General features: G+C 33.5%; 1 protein-coding gene across 1 annotated transcript; it reads left to right on the top strand.

Annotated features, from left to right (window-relative positions):
* Nucleotides 1-6,419: 6,419 nt before the first annotated feature.
* Nucleotides 6,420-13,105, top strand: LOC145591546 (uncharacterized). Its single transcript, XM_081648034.1, has 6 exons — nucleotides 6,420-6,867; nucleotides 7,665-7,718; nucleotides 9,814-9,894; nucleotides 11,124-11,193; nucleotides 11,280-11,368; nucleotides 12,731-13,105. The coding sequence occupies exons 1-6, from the start codon at nucleotides 6,709-6,711 to the stop codon at nucleotides 12,863-12,865; spliced, it is 588 nt and encodes a 195-aa protein (XP_081504160.1). The 5' UTR covers nucleotides 6,420-6,708; the 3' UTR covers nucleotides 12,866-13,105.
* The last annotated feature ends 1,904 nt before the right edge of the window (nucleotides 13,106-15,009 follow it).

Genomic DNA, 15,009 nt, shown 5'->3' on the forward strand with positions numbered 1-15,009 from the left:
CTACTTGTGAAGTAGCAACATTTGCTTCTAAACTTGTAGATTTATTTCTCCCTTACCCAAACTTCTTCATTTAGTTCAACCACATTCTCAATGAGAGAGAACTAAATATGACATCATATGTCCAAGAAGTAGTAATATGCTAAATCAATTTCTATAATATAGTTCTTAAATTCGGAACATTTTCATTCTTTTACTTTCCAACTATATGAGGTAGTTTCTAATCAATTGGAATTGGTCCATTTGATTGGAAACATTTGTTGTTCATAACAACTTTTAGCAGGTAAGTAGTTCTAGGTTTTAGAAGTAGCAACTTGTTTGCATTTCTTGGCCAATAACTTCTTAATGCAATCCTCATATATTCTTAAACCTTTCCCATTTGAGCCACTTAGAACATTTTTCTTAGATTCAAAATGATATTTTTCTTTAACTTCTTTAAGCACTTTTCATGATTTTGTTAAGTCTATTCAATCATTATTCATATTAGAGTTTAATCAACTATTAAACTCTATATGAAATGGATGAAGAATAATGTCATTTGATCAACTGTTGATCATAGAGATTTCCAATCACTTTATTATATTCAATCATATTGAAGATAAGAGATTTTATTGGACTTCTATACTTGTCTTTTGGAGTGTTCATACGACCTCTCATCTCATTATATCTCTTGAAACACTTTTTAAAAATGAAGATGTGTTGGCATTTTACTCAAACATTTTGAATAAAACCAACCTTAGACATGTGACGTAGGTTTCTAAAACTTGCCTTTTAGAACCATCTTAGCAAAATTGGAATATAGGTTTATGGATTATCTTTTAAACTTTTGAGAACGTTTTCCAACTTTATTTTCAATCGAGGAAATTATATATTATAATAAAATTAGAACGAAACATTATTTATAAAAACGCAAAATTCAATTATGTTTAATAAAATTTAAAGCACCTTAAGCGTATTAAATAGGTAACTTTAAAACACTTCATTCAATTTTAAATGATCCCTATTTGAATTAAGTGATTCCAAGACCCTTTATTCGTGTAATAATTGACCGGACTTTGGCCCTATCATCAACCATTACATTTTCAAGGTGAGTAAACTCTTTACTGATTACAACTCTTGTAATTCTTGGTTGAATAATTAACCATCACATGTTTAATTATTACCCTTTGCTTTAAGGTTCTAAATTCTTTAGGTAACCTTGTTGAGCATAACCAATTAAATTTGTAAAACTTGATTTACCCCAACTCTCCCAAGATATAAAATGACAACTAGATTTGGCATGACCTATCATAAATATCAAAGGTCTATTGGGTTTTTAATTGGAAAAGCAACCTCAATATTACCGGGACCTAGATTCATTATGTTGTGATTATTTAGTGAACACTAGCGCATCATCAATCAACATAAATAAAATCTAACATGCATAATCTACTAAATGCATAAACAAGACATAGCATGGCCCCCTAATCCTAAGAAAACTAATAAAGTAAATGCTCCCACTTGAACCTTTATGGATCTCATCCACCTCGCTCCTTTGGGCCTTCACTTCATAGAATTCTTGGATTAACTGCAACCTGTAATTTTACTATATTCTAGTTACTACTTAAAATAAAATTACAAAAATACTTAATCAGTTCGTAGACCGTACTTAGATTAGAAAAATACTTCACGATGCACAGATCGTATTTAGCAATCTAGTGGGCCATACTAGTCATTATGTAGCAAAGATAATATCCATATATAAAAATGTCACATAATAAATCACTCATCGTGCTTTCCTAAACTACAACATCGAATGTTCATAATTAAGGAAACATGACATCTAAATATCTCATATTTTAATTAAATTGCTGCAATTAGATAATATCATATATTATTCATGACCAATTATAAATACCATACATTTTAATTTAGGTATGAGATAGAATCAAATCATATTTTAATCTTAAAATATAAACCATATTTATCCTCAAAGATTATCCTAACAAAATTAGGAGATTCTATCCTAATTACTAGCCAATCACATAATTTTAATTAATTATATTCAAAATTAATTATGGGATAATCACATTATTTAAATCAATCTTTATCTTTTTGGAATCTTGCTCAATAATCCTTAAAATCTTCAAAGATTAAAAAAAATTTTAAAATTTGAAATTATCTTAGATAAAATCAGCTTTAATCTAAATTTAAAATAAAACAAATAATTTCAATAGAAAACAATTTTATTAATTTTTTTATTAAATTCTGCTGCCACGTCAGCCAGGAAGAACCCAGCCAACGCAACAACAGGAAAACGCAACCTCAGGTCCGCAGCTAGGAATAACCAAGCCACGGCACCACCGCATCCCGCAACCGCAACCAGGAACAAAACCCAGCCACAACATGCCAGCAGCACTGACTAGAACTATTCTAGTCGGAAACCGCTACTATCGACTGAGGGTTGCCAACACGCGTCGCAGCAAGAACGTAGCCCTGCCACTAGCGTTTGCTGGCTGCAGCAGATCGTTGGCAGCAGCTTGCGGAAGTGTAACAGTTGCACTTCATGCTGCCGCCCGTTGCCACCCTCCCTCGTGCGCCTTTCTCCGACCATCTGGGCAGCCGCCGTGGCCACCTGACGGTGGTTCGTCCACCCAGCCACGGCTGCCCCCTCCCAAAATTAAACTTTCCTTTTTTTTTTTTTTTGAGACTTAATTTAATTAAACAACTTTTGTAAAATTAAACTAAATTAGGTCTTTGGAATTAAAACATAACTTTTATGCCTAATTCAATTTTGAAATCAAATTCATAATTCAATTTCAAATCTAGGGTTCTTCACAAAATTAATTCAAATTTAATCTAACATTTAGATAAAATTATTGATTATACAAATCATATTTTATGTATCAAATCAATCTAATTAAAATTATAAAGCATAAATATTCAAAAATTATCAAAATTAAGCACAAAAATCAAAATTTTTAGGGCTTTATTTCAATCAAAATTTTCGAACAACTAGGGCTTAATTCGGATTTTGGTAGAAAAATTGAGCAATTTAAATCACATTTAAACAATTCCAAAAATTAAATCTCCATTTAATATAAAGATTGAACCATAATTAAATTATTCTCCCTCCTAATTGAATTAAAATTGTGGACATTCAAAGAATTAAAATTCAATATGCGTAAATGCAACTAGCTAACTGATACCACTGTAGGACTTTAGATACTCTAAGCGGAATTTCATGAATCATATTCATAAGCATCTAATAACCAAGATCATTGCATAACACATAAAGAACAATTAATTATACCTTTGAAGCGTGATTCCACGTGCGATCGAGCAAGAACAATGGGAGATAAAGAATCTCAAGCGTGATTCCTCTACTTGGTTCACGGGCACAAATTAAACCTCCACTAATGCTAGTTAGTCGTGATTGAACCTTTTAATCAACCTTCTACGGAGAGGAGAGGAACGAACCAACCTAGAACCACCACCACGAACGCCACGCGCCACCTAGGGTGGCCGTCCGTACGGAGGGGTGAGAGGGGAGGGCGTGCGTGAGAGTGAGAGAGAGAGAGCTAAGGGTTTTTGGGATTGGTTGCCTTGTTTCACAATTTACTGTAAGTTAATTGTGACTTAATGCAACCTTAAGCATGGATCTTATTTATAGATCATATCTCTAAATAAGAGTCTATGTCAAGCCCAAATACCTAACTCTAACCTAACTACTCTAGCCCAACTCCATTCATGGTATGTCATATCCTCATGAGGCCCAATAATGAGCCCCTAACTTGTTTAACCCAATACCCTTGTTGTGTGATCTCATAGGATCCATTCTAGTGGGCTTTAGACTATTTGACTAGCCCAAAGATTATTTATCATAATCTAGCAATAGACAATGATGACCCAAAAGAACGAACTTATTATCTTTGTAATCGTGATCCTTGATATATCTAGTAATTGCACTTATCGAAAACATAATTCCTTCAATATGTTCATCCATTCATGTTTAAATGCGGGCATTACCTAGTAAAATAAGGGCGTCATTTAACAACACCTAATAATTTTGTATATATGAAACTAGATTAGACCCGTGCGATGCACGGTTTACAAAAATTATTGAAACGAAATAGCTTATTTGTATTATTTATTTTCGCGTATATTCTTATAAATTAGATCATAAAATATATCTATCATCATAAATGACGTGAGTAACAAAATATAAAAATGAAAGCCAATCTAATCAAGTCATATGCATATGAATTTATATACCTCCGTATCTAAGAGTTCGAAATACAAAATAAAAATACTTGTAATTTAAAGATCCTAAGTTAAATAAATAGAATCACCTTGGGAATATAAAACAATGATAACATTTACCGACAACATTAGTTCATTTTTGTATAACAAATATCCATATTTATTAGTACATCAGATCAATACATGACTCCATAGTTAGGTTGCTTGCACAGTCCTTAATTTAAAAAAAAAAAAAAAAAAACAAACCATATCACAAAATAACATTAAAGCCTTAAAAAAAATTCGTAGTTACCTAAAAAGTTTAAGCTCGATATCAATTTATTTATTCCAACAAAAAAAAAACATTTATTTATTTATTGACATAGTCAAAAGATTGAAATAAAAATGATTAGAAAAAACTAATTCTTAAAAAAAAAAAAAAACAAAAATAAATATGATATCATAAGTGCATTTGCGCGGGAAATTTTTTTATAAGAGAGCGGCACATATACAATTTGGGGGATAGGATGATGTCAGCAGTTTTCTGTTTTAGTAATAGTTAATAGATATTAGAATTATATCAATGATAAAACTCTATACAATATTTTTATCTTATAAAATCTATCCAAATTCGCTTACTTAACGTCTGTCACAATTATATCTATTTGTCGGTTACGTGGCTCGACATTTGGCGAAAAACTAAAATGTCAAGTGTCGATGTCTTGTGGCTTGGCTGCGACACCGCCATTGTTTATTAGTGATAGATTAGTGAAATGATATGATATTCTATCCCTTGCTTTTAGTATTTTTCAACATGAGACTATTTACTTTCTTTCTTTTTTGGAAAAATTGTCAAGAATAAAACGACCTGTGATCAGTCTTCCAAAAATAAAACGACATTTTGATTATTCCGGAATAAAACAACGTTTGACATACATCTTCTATACATACAACATGATCGGTTGGCAACCTATTTTATAGGTTAAATGGCCACATGTCGTATTATGATTGGTAGTTTTTTTTTACCAAATTTTTTTATTTAAAAATAAGTAATTTTAATTAAAAAAAAAAACCATTAACCCCCTCAAACAGCCCCCCATCCCCTTCAAGGCTTCAACAGTATTGTCACCACCACTCAACCTGATGCCACCCCTACCTTCGCCTCCACCAGCCACGAAAGATAGCTCCTCGCCGCCGACCATCACCATGACCCCCCTCACGAACTCAACCCTCCGCCAACCACACCCCCTCAAGAACCTAGATCCCGGTGAACCCAACTCACAAACCCGACCCCTTGCGACCACTACCCCCGCGCAAATCCAGCCCCTTGCCAACCACCAGACCCTCGCCGACCACCATCTCTATCCTAGGAACCTTCACTAACCCAACCCCCAGCCGATGCGACCATCTCCCTCCTTCGAACTCTCACACCAACCATGGTTTTAAGGGTGGTCAGATGGGTGTTTTGGAGTGGTTTTAAGGGTGGTCAGATGGGTTAAAGGCTGTTTGCGGGGTGGGTGTTAGGATGTTTGGGTGGTCATGGCGGCAAGTGTAGCCATATAGGAGAGGTGAGGTGAGTTGGTGGTGGCCGGTGGGGTGGGTTTCAAGCAAAGTGGTTGACGGAGAGGAGAGGGAGGAGAGAGAAATGGTTTTTTTTTTTTTTTTTTTACAAAGAAGTTTCTCTAATTAAAAATCAATTTTTAGAAAAATGAAAATAAAATAAAATAAATAAAAAAATCCTAACCACTCACAATGCAACACGTGTCCGATAGTAACCTCTTAAACAGGTTACCGATTTTATACTCTATTTTGAGCAGATGTATGTTAAAGGTCGTTTTATTCCGAAATAATTAAAAACTCGTTTTATTTTTGGAAGACCGACAAAAGGTCGTTTTATTCTTGACAATTGTTCCTTCTTTTTTTTTGTTTTAGTTCTTCTATATAAACAACAAAAAAGAAAAAATAAACAACAAAAGCTCCAAAACTTAGCATAGAGTTATGAAGATTAATTTTAACCAAAAAAAAAAAGATTACAAGTTTTTGAGCCGAGTCAAGAATAGCTAAGATTTGGCTTGTTAAGATCTCAAGCCAAACCCAAGCTCAAATTGAGCCTATACCAAGCTTTGTTCGAGCCAAATCTCGAGCAGTTCAAGAACATGCTCGGCTCATTAACACTCCTACCCAAGCCCCAACCAACCAATTGTAAAAGCTTGGAAAGATCGAGTTGACTGTCAACTTGGACTGTCATCTTCCCCAAACAAGTAGGAAAGAAAGTTCCAGAATCCATCAAATCCCTAACGTCACCCCCACAAACACACTCTCTCTGAAACTTCCCGAACTTCAACCATCTTTTTAACATCTTTTCTCTCTCCTCCTTCATCAGATCTGCAATACCCACTTCACCAAATCCCCTAAATCTGATCCACATTCTTGTATTTTTCAAATTAGGGTTTTCAATTTGTTGGGGTTGAAGAGGAAAGAGTTTCTTCAATGGAGGGTGGAGCTGTGTCGGAAAAGCAGACATCTTCTTACACTTATTGGGTGAGAGAAACGACGTCGGATGCTGCGCCTGCGCCTGTTCCTAAGATGCTTTCTCCTCAGGATGTTTCCAAACAACATGCCCCTGTGCTTGGTTCTGTTTGGAATACGGTATCGCTTTCATCATTAATATCTTTAATTGCGTATTAATAAATATTGTAAAGAGTCGATATTTAGAATTTAAACGATGAATTAATAAGATCCCACGTGATATGTTTTTATATACGGGTATATGTTAGTGTAAAAATATGGTTAATGTTTGTAAAGTTGATCACGGTGAATGTTGCAATTAATTTGAAATGGAATGGGTATTCAATTATGTGTTTTCTTAGAAATTATTATGATTAATGTGATATTATTGGAGTAAGAGATGATGTATGTTAATTGTTAAATTCTCTGTTTGGATGGTATTGGCTTGAATATTCTAGTAATTTTGTACTTATACTATTGTGCTGGATTGCTAGGTTTATTGTGAAAAAGGTTCATTACAATGAATGGAGGTTTCTTGTAACTTGCAAGTATGCTTGTTTTGTTGTATGAGTTTGTTAACTAATGTACCTAAGGAGGCATTTGTTGAAACAAACCTATTGTTTGTGACCCAGAGTTATTTGTTAATGCCTGGTGCTACTCATTCATTGATCGAGTCGCTAAGTTGGGGTGTCGAAAAAATCTCTAATATGCTGTTAGTTGGATATTGCTTTTGCGGTAGAGTAATTGTCCTTGTAAAAAAGTAGTCTTGTTCTACTCTCTGTTGAGGCTGCCTTAAAGTTTATTGTTCTGATTTATGCCCGGCAAAGTAATAGACTCGTGATTCCATATATTTGTCCTTTTTGTTGACATTCTTTATTATCTTAGTTACATTATGCTTGTTGAACTTTGCTAATGTTTGATTCGTATCCTTGTTTTAGGCTGGAACATGGGAGGAGAAGAACCTTAACAAATGGTCAACTGAAAGGATTAAGGTTTGTTCTCCACAAGCAAATTATAATCTTTGTGCTTTGGCCGTTTATTTGTGATTTGCCTGCCTCCTCTTAACTGGAACTTGCCACATCTATCTTATAAATGTATGAGTTTTGATATTTTTAAGAAAGAGGGCTTATTTCTAGTCAACATCGTTTCTTTCCTTCCCTTTTTTACATTCCTTATGTAAACATGGTCACGTATTACCTTAAATTGACATGAAATTTCTCTTGGGTCTGTAGATTAAGTTTTTTTGTTTTGGTGTGTGTGTGTGTGTGTGTGCGTGCGAGTGTATGTTATATTAAGAACTCCTGTCCTCCTTCTCTGCAGTGACTGTTCTACCTCGAGTTAGGGTTTGGGGCTCAAGTATTTTTAGGATGTGATTTCCCTCAAGTGTTTTTTTGGTGGTTTTTAGTTCACCAAGTTAGATTAGAGTGTAATTAGAAATGTGAACTTGAGTGCTACAATAAATTAAAATTATAGGAGTGGGTATATAATAAAATGAAAGGGTTTTTGTGGGGATTGGGGAATTCAATGCACCACGTGTCGGTCTTACCTACAAACCCAAAGCAAGCGTTATCATATCCATTTCATAATTTCCAAGTAAAGCTAGGTTTATACATTCCTTTTGTTGCTTGTTGCAAATGTCCAATACGAAAAAATAGTAAGCAAGTTCATTCTTGTATATCAAACATGTACTAATTCCATTTCTATACGGAAGAGAAATAGCCTTGCGATGCATTTTTTTTCCCTTCTCCGCTATTCTCTGTCCTTTTCTTTTTTGAATCGCCATTAATATTAGGGCACTAAAATTGAGGAAGATCCTTAAAATTGGTTGTGAGATGGGGAAGACTAAGTGGCTGTAAGAGAAATAAGAAAAACCTAATCTCATATTAACAAGAAACTGAAGTGGATTCTCCAAATTCACTAATGAATCCAAACTTTAATAAGTTCATATATCACAATTCACAAATTTACTTAATAAACATGTACTTTTAATGCACAACGCTAGATATATATTGTTACTATAGCTGCCTTGCTCAGATCCCTACATATTTACTTTATGAACTTAATGTTCCCTTAATTAACCCATATAACTTGGAACTCATTTAGATGCCCAAAACAAGTAAGCCTAAAAAAAAATTAATTGGTATATATTCTACAACTTGCTCCTTTTTGTTTGTTCCATTTATCTTTTCAATGCACGCATCTACACTTTATCATCTTCAGCGTTGTGTTATAAAAAATTGTGGAATGGTAATGTTTTGAAACTACAAATCGAGTGAAATTTAACAAGATCTTATATGAATATGTAATTTCTTATATGTTAATGGATGCACTTGGTCAGATTTTCCATCAAGGAATATCTTAAATGGACAAACAAAAAGATGGAGGTAGTAGCAAATAAAGTTAAATGAAACAATATAAATTTTGCTGTAAATAAGGGGAATCCTTTTTCATGCTCCCTCCGTGTTTTAATAAATGTTATAGTTTGACTTTTTTCACTATTCGCATAATGACTTTGACTTGATTATTTTACTAATATTAAAAACAATTGTTATTGCATATTATGATTTAATTAACATATAATTAGATAAATTAATGGTCAAAGTTGTGTCATGGCATGCGTGTTTGGTCAAACTGTAACACTTATTAAAACACGGAGGGAGTATTACTTTTATACTTTCTCCCAATCTTGACCTTTTCCATCTTGCGTATGAGAGGTTAAACGAGGTAGACGGAGACCGAAAATGACTTGGTTGGGAGGATTTAGGAAGGATATGAAGCATATGGATTTGCATGAGAATTAGGCATTTGATCGTAAGGAATGGAAGAGGAAGATTTTTGTGGATGACTATACGGAATAATCACTTTTGGTTTATGTAGCCGACCCCACTTATGGGATTAAGGCTTTAATTGATTGATTGATTTATCCTGTGTATCTTTTCTAGTAAAATGCTCTTGGCTGTTGTGCTTATCGATATGGTATTGACATGTTTGTGGTGATTAATTGGCTTGACAATAGACATGCAGTTGTATGTGTTTGTTTTATTTGCACTTTAGCCGCTCACTGCTCCTCCTTATGTTATTTTGCAGGAGTTGCTCAGTTCTATTGGCTCCCTGGAGTTTACTAATGGAAAAGCAGAAATAAGTGAAGTATCAAAATGTTCAGGCGATGTGAGTATTGCCTTTGCGCACATCTTCGCCGCATTATTGCTGATTTTATTGAATAAAATTAAAAATAGCCTGTTTTCATGTGTTATGTATTCAAATAATTTATAGGCTTCTTTTTCAAGTCTTGACTATTAAAATCTGGACTTAACATTGAGCAAAGCTCTTGGATATATGGGATAAATTGTATTTGATGTTATTGTAAAACTGCTCTCTAAAAATGTATTTTACACTTACACATGATCCAATGTACATGATGATGCCAGTGGTAGGGCTTTATTAAGATGTAACTATGATGACTTGGTGCGAAGAGTGGAAGAGTGGGACCATGGAGGGATTAAACGAGGAAGAGGGAGACCAAAGATGACTTGGTTGGAAGGAGTGAGGAAGGATATGAAGTGCATGGATTTACGTGAGGATGAAGTTTTGGATCGTAAGGGATGGAGGAGAAAGATTTATGTTGATGACTACACGGAATAATCAAATTTGGTTCATGTTAGCCGACCCCACTTTTGGGATTAAGGCTTTGATTGATTGATTGATTGATTGATATGATCTGAGGTTTTAACTTTTGTCAAAGGATTTGAATTTTGATCCTGATTGAAAATGGCTTTGAGTGTCAATCCAACACTTGTTTCTTAAAATTCAGATTAGCTTTTACTTTCAGCTTATGAGTTGGATCTGAATTGTTCGACACCCTCTTTTTAAGTGCCTTTTGTAGTTGTAGCTTCATATACCTTCTACAATTAGTTGTTCTTTAGCTGCTTCACTTTATTGATTAATGAATCCTTGAACAGGAGCTTTCGTTTTGGATGTGGTTGTCTTCTGGTACCCATGCATGAAAATTTGATTTCCTGATACAGTTGTGTTATTGGTACTACATCCACAACTCCATCACATTTTATATGCCTTCATGAATTCTTTTTCACAAACTAAAACCCCAAGTGTCCTTGCTCTAGAAATGTGGTTTGGTTGTTATACTTATGTCTTTGTCTCGACTTTTTATGTGCATATCCTGCCAACTTGGGCTCATAAACTGGGATGAAGGGAGTTCTTGAGTAGATTAAAGGAAAATAGGAATTAGAAAATATATAGTATCGATAAATGTTGATACCTTATTAGTATGAAGTTTGGGCACTAGGCCATAGGCAGTTGGAATATACATAATTACAATATCAGTGCATACTTTTATCCGCAATATGAGCTTACTGTTTTGTCAAATATATAATACACAGGCCTACTTGGTGACGGTTCGTAACAAGAAACGTGTTGGCTATACTTACGAGTTAACCATTGATGTCAAAGGTTGGCATTTAGAAATTCACTTTTACACAGAATACCACTTTTAGGTTTTTTCTTTAATAAAATTATCATGTGACAACTTGGAACAGGTGAATGGCAGGTTGGTGGAGAGAATAAGAAGATAAAGGGTTATCTGGAAATTGCAGAGTTCTCATATGGTGAATTAGATGACTTGGAGGTATGAGTATGTTAGTAAATTGAAACTTTGTTTAAAACTGTAATTTGATATATTGACCAAATCTAAAGGTTTTTAAGGGACTAAATCTACAGCTGCCTGTTTATGTAATGTGTTTGGTGGTTCTTTTGGGGTGTGCTGTCATCCTAACTTTATTTAGCTATGCGGTATTTTCTCTTAGATTTGTATTGTTTCAATTATTGGCAGTTGCAGTCCAACTCACCATCTTGTTGTGAAAACTATCTGTTTTGGCTGAAGGGTGCTGGTTTAGTTTACAATTCGGGGGCCTAATGATTTTTGGTTTCTCTATTTCAAGTATTATGCTGATCTCTATTTGGTCCTGAATTTCATAGTGTCGTCTAACACCATCACTTGCTACAATTATTATAGAAAGTTTATGTACCACAAGTCCACAATGAAAGGAGTCAGTTCTTATATCTGACTTCAATATGGGATCATCATATGCCAGTTCTTATTTTCCGACGAAGATGCTCTCCTATATTCTAATATCTGCCTGTTTTCTCTAGGTGGTCTTCAACATTCTAGTTATGCTCTCCAGATAAAGATATAAAATGCTTACCCTTAATGTATCTTGACAATCATCACCTAGTCCTTGGATTAACTCCTCAGAAGACTTCTTAGAATGTGAACTCTATTATAAAATTTTCATAGTTCATAGACCAAGGCCCTATGGCTACTTAATTACTTACGATGCCTTAGAAGTTGACATAGTTATTATTAAAAAATAGTTGTGGAAGTACTTCGGAAAGTTTTGCAGAGTTGGGACAATGAGCTATTTGGCTTCATTTAAATGCAGTTATTAGAGCCTTAGAGGTACCTCCTGGAGGAATTTGGTATTTTAAAGTACCCTTGTTAATTAGTATGAAATACAGAGTATATATTGATTAAGATTTTGGAAGAAAAGGAGGGAAGTAAGGAATCCAGTTTATTATTTGGAAATAGAATGGGTAAAGGGGAAAGGAATAGTGGGAGGGTTCCATTTTCCGTTCTCTTTTGATATACCTAATAAATCCTCTCTCCCTTCCCTTTCCTTTACCCTACTCTTCCTTCCTTGTACCAGTGTTATCCAAATGTACGATTAGTGTAAACAGCTGTAAAATGGTTATACTATATATGGTCCTAACAAGTTAGTGTAGATGGTTGTCATTACTGGCTGGTTGTAGCAAGTAGTTGCTGTTAGAACACTCTATTTTGGGTTTATTTATTTATATTTTTTATAAAGCATTTATTTATTTATTTTCTTCTGTGTCAAATAGCTGATTCTGTTTGTGCGCCGTACTTGAAGCCATTTCAACTGGGTTTATAACCATTTTCTGACGATTCTTTTGCCATGTATATTTGCAGCTTACCGTGAATATAAGCGGAGGCAGTGATTTGCCACACCAAGATAAGCAGAGTATTACCAAGGATTTGAAGTCTTTCTTACAACCCTTGCGTGAAAAGCTGTTACAGTTTGAACAAGAACTCAAAGAGAGGTAGGAGGATCAATGTGCCTCTCTATGTACTCTACTCATTTATTGCTCTTGCTAGTTTCAGAAATTATGTAACATTAGAATATCAGTCGAGATTCCATCAACCAAATGTAAGAGTAAAGTCTCAGTTTTCAGGGATCTCTAGCTCAGTGCATTTCAATTCGTTTTGTGTACGCTAAAAATGTGCTTTGAATTCAAACGTTTTGTTATCTAAGAAAGCTAAAACTTCTCTTTGTTAGTTTGTCAATTCTCACAATATGGAATTTTTTCGATGAGTGTTCCTTTCTACTCCGTAATACGGAGTATTAAAGAGATGTTAATGATTGCCGGTGTTTTTATTTTGAGGTAGCGAGGCTAAAAGGGCAAGCATCTAAAAACTACTTATTTTTATTTTTATTTTTAATTACATTTTTTATTATTATTTGGAGAAGTTTTATAACTCACGCACGCATTGACTAGCAACTACTCCGTAGAAAGTAATTGTTCAACTTATAAATTGAGATTTTCTCTTGTTGCTTCAGTACGAATCAACTCATATTTGGATAGTAATAATAATAAGGTTCTAAAAGACAAAAAAGCATCAACAATGAAGGCTATGGAGTACCAATTTGATCCCTTTTGGATTCTCAATATAAAGCACCGGTAAAAGAGTGCAATTAACCAATTTTGAAATGTATTAAAAAGTCTAAATATTAAGTTAAACACAAATTCTTATAATCTGCGGTCAGCGATCACAAGATACTTGATTAGTGTTATAGGGGTTACTCGATTAATATAATAGGAGTTTTATTTTATAAGCGACATATGGTGGAGTCAATCATACACAAAACACATTGTAAGTTAAATTAAAAAATACTAATAATAATCAATAAAAATGCCTAATCATATGGTCATAAATCATAATTAAAATAATTTAAAATAGAGGTGGGGGAATCCCACAAAATCTCAAATTCACATTTCCCCACCACTATTTGGCAGCTTTCAACGGATATCCATTAATCTTTTTTATAATGGAATTAATTAAAATTATTCTCCTCTTCTTTCCACAATTGTTTCATCCCACCACGTCCTTTTCTCTCTTTTCTTTTTTCTCTCTTTCTTTTTTTTTTCTTTTTTCTTTTTTTTTTTTTTTATAAAAAAACGAAAATTAATTTTTCACTTCCTTTTTCTTCCAAATTTCTTGACAATTACTACAAAACAAACCATCTACCAAAATTTTTGTTTCTCATTATTTGTGAGCCTTACAAAGTTGACAAAAGTTGGATGTTAATCATTGGGTTTGTTATATGAAGCTCTAAGAATTTTGCTTGTGCTTTTGCATAATGGTTCGTTCTTCATAATCTTTGATTCTACTTCCCATTTTTGTTTTTCATTTTGGTGAATTTGGCATGATATGGTACGTTTCAACGTCAATTATGTTATAATCACGATTGGATTATAACTATTAAAAAAAGTTCTTCTAAATATGAAATACTAAACTTTATTGTACATTTGTACTCGTATAATCTTAGGTTGACAATTTGACTACCGTAAACTTAACCTTGGGCATATAATATGCTCCGATGGCACATGGTCCACACTTATGTACACATGCCAAGTCCAATATATGTCATGAATGTACCTGTGTGTGATGTATTTATGTGTTTTGTGCACATATTTTGCCATTTGTCATTCTGAATGCTTACAGGTGTATTTTTTTTTTTTCGTAATATAGCTAAATATGTATTAAGATATGTGTGGGTTAAGAATATATATATTTTTTTAATTAGAAAGTGTAAAACAAGGACATTTTCATAAATTTGATGGATTTTCATAAACGAGACCATATCTAACTTGCTCAAGATAATTTTATTTGAGAAAGAATAAATAATATTTAGGTTGATTTTTTTTTTTAAAAAAGTTATTATTTGACAAAACTTTTATGTCAATTAGGAGGTGAATGCAATGGTGATTATTTGAGACCATCTACTCTCTAATTCTTAAGGATGATACTCTAAATGATGAAACAAGTACCTTTTTTTTTTTTTTTTTTCATCTTCCCACTTCAAATGATGCTTTTACCTTTACCTTTATCAATGTAAATATGTCTTCTGTATAACACATTATCGTCATTTTATATTACTTATACAATTGATTATCATATTTGCTCAT

The sequence above is a fragment of the Chenopodium album genome, chromosome 18 (assembly GCF_948465745.1).
Source record: "Chenopodium album chromosome 18, dcCheAlbu1.1, whole genome shotgun sequence".
Classification (NCBI taxonomy): Eukaryota; Viridiplantae; Streptophyta; class Magnoliopsida; order Caryophyllales; family Amaranthaceae; genus Chenopodium; species Chenopodium album.

Coding starts and splice junctions, on each gene's coding strand:
- LOC145591546 (XM_081648034.1), top strand. CDS start 6,709: ATGGAGGGTGGAGCTGTGTCGGAAAAGCAGACATCTTCTTACACTTAT. Junction 9,895..11,123: donor TATCAAAATGTTCAGGCGAT/GTGAGTATTGCC, acceptor TATAATACACAG/GCCTACTTGGTGACGGTTCG. Junction 11,194..11,279: donor GTTAACCATTGATGTCAAAG/GTTGGCATTTAG, acceptor AACTTGGAACAG/GTGAATGGCAGGTTGGTGGA.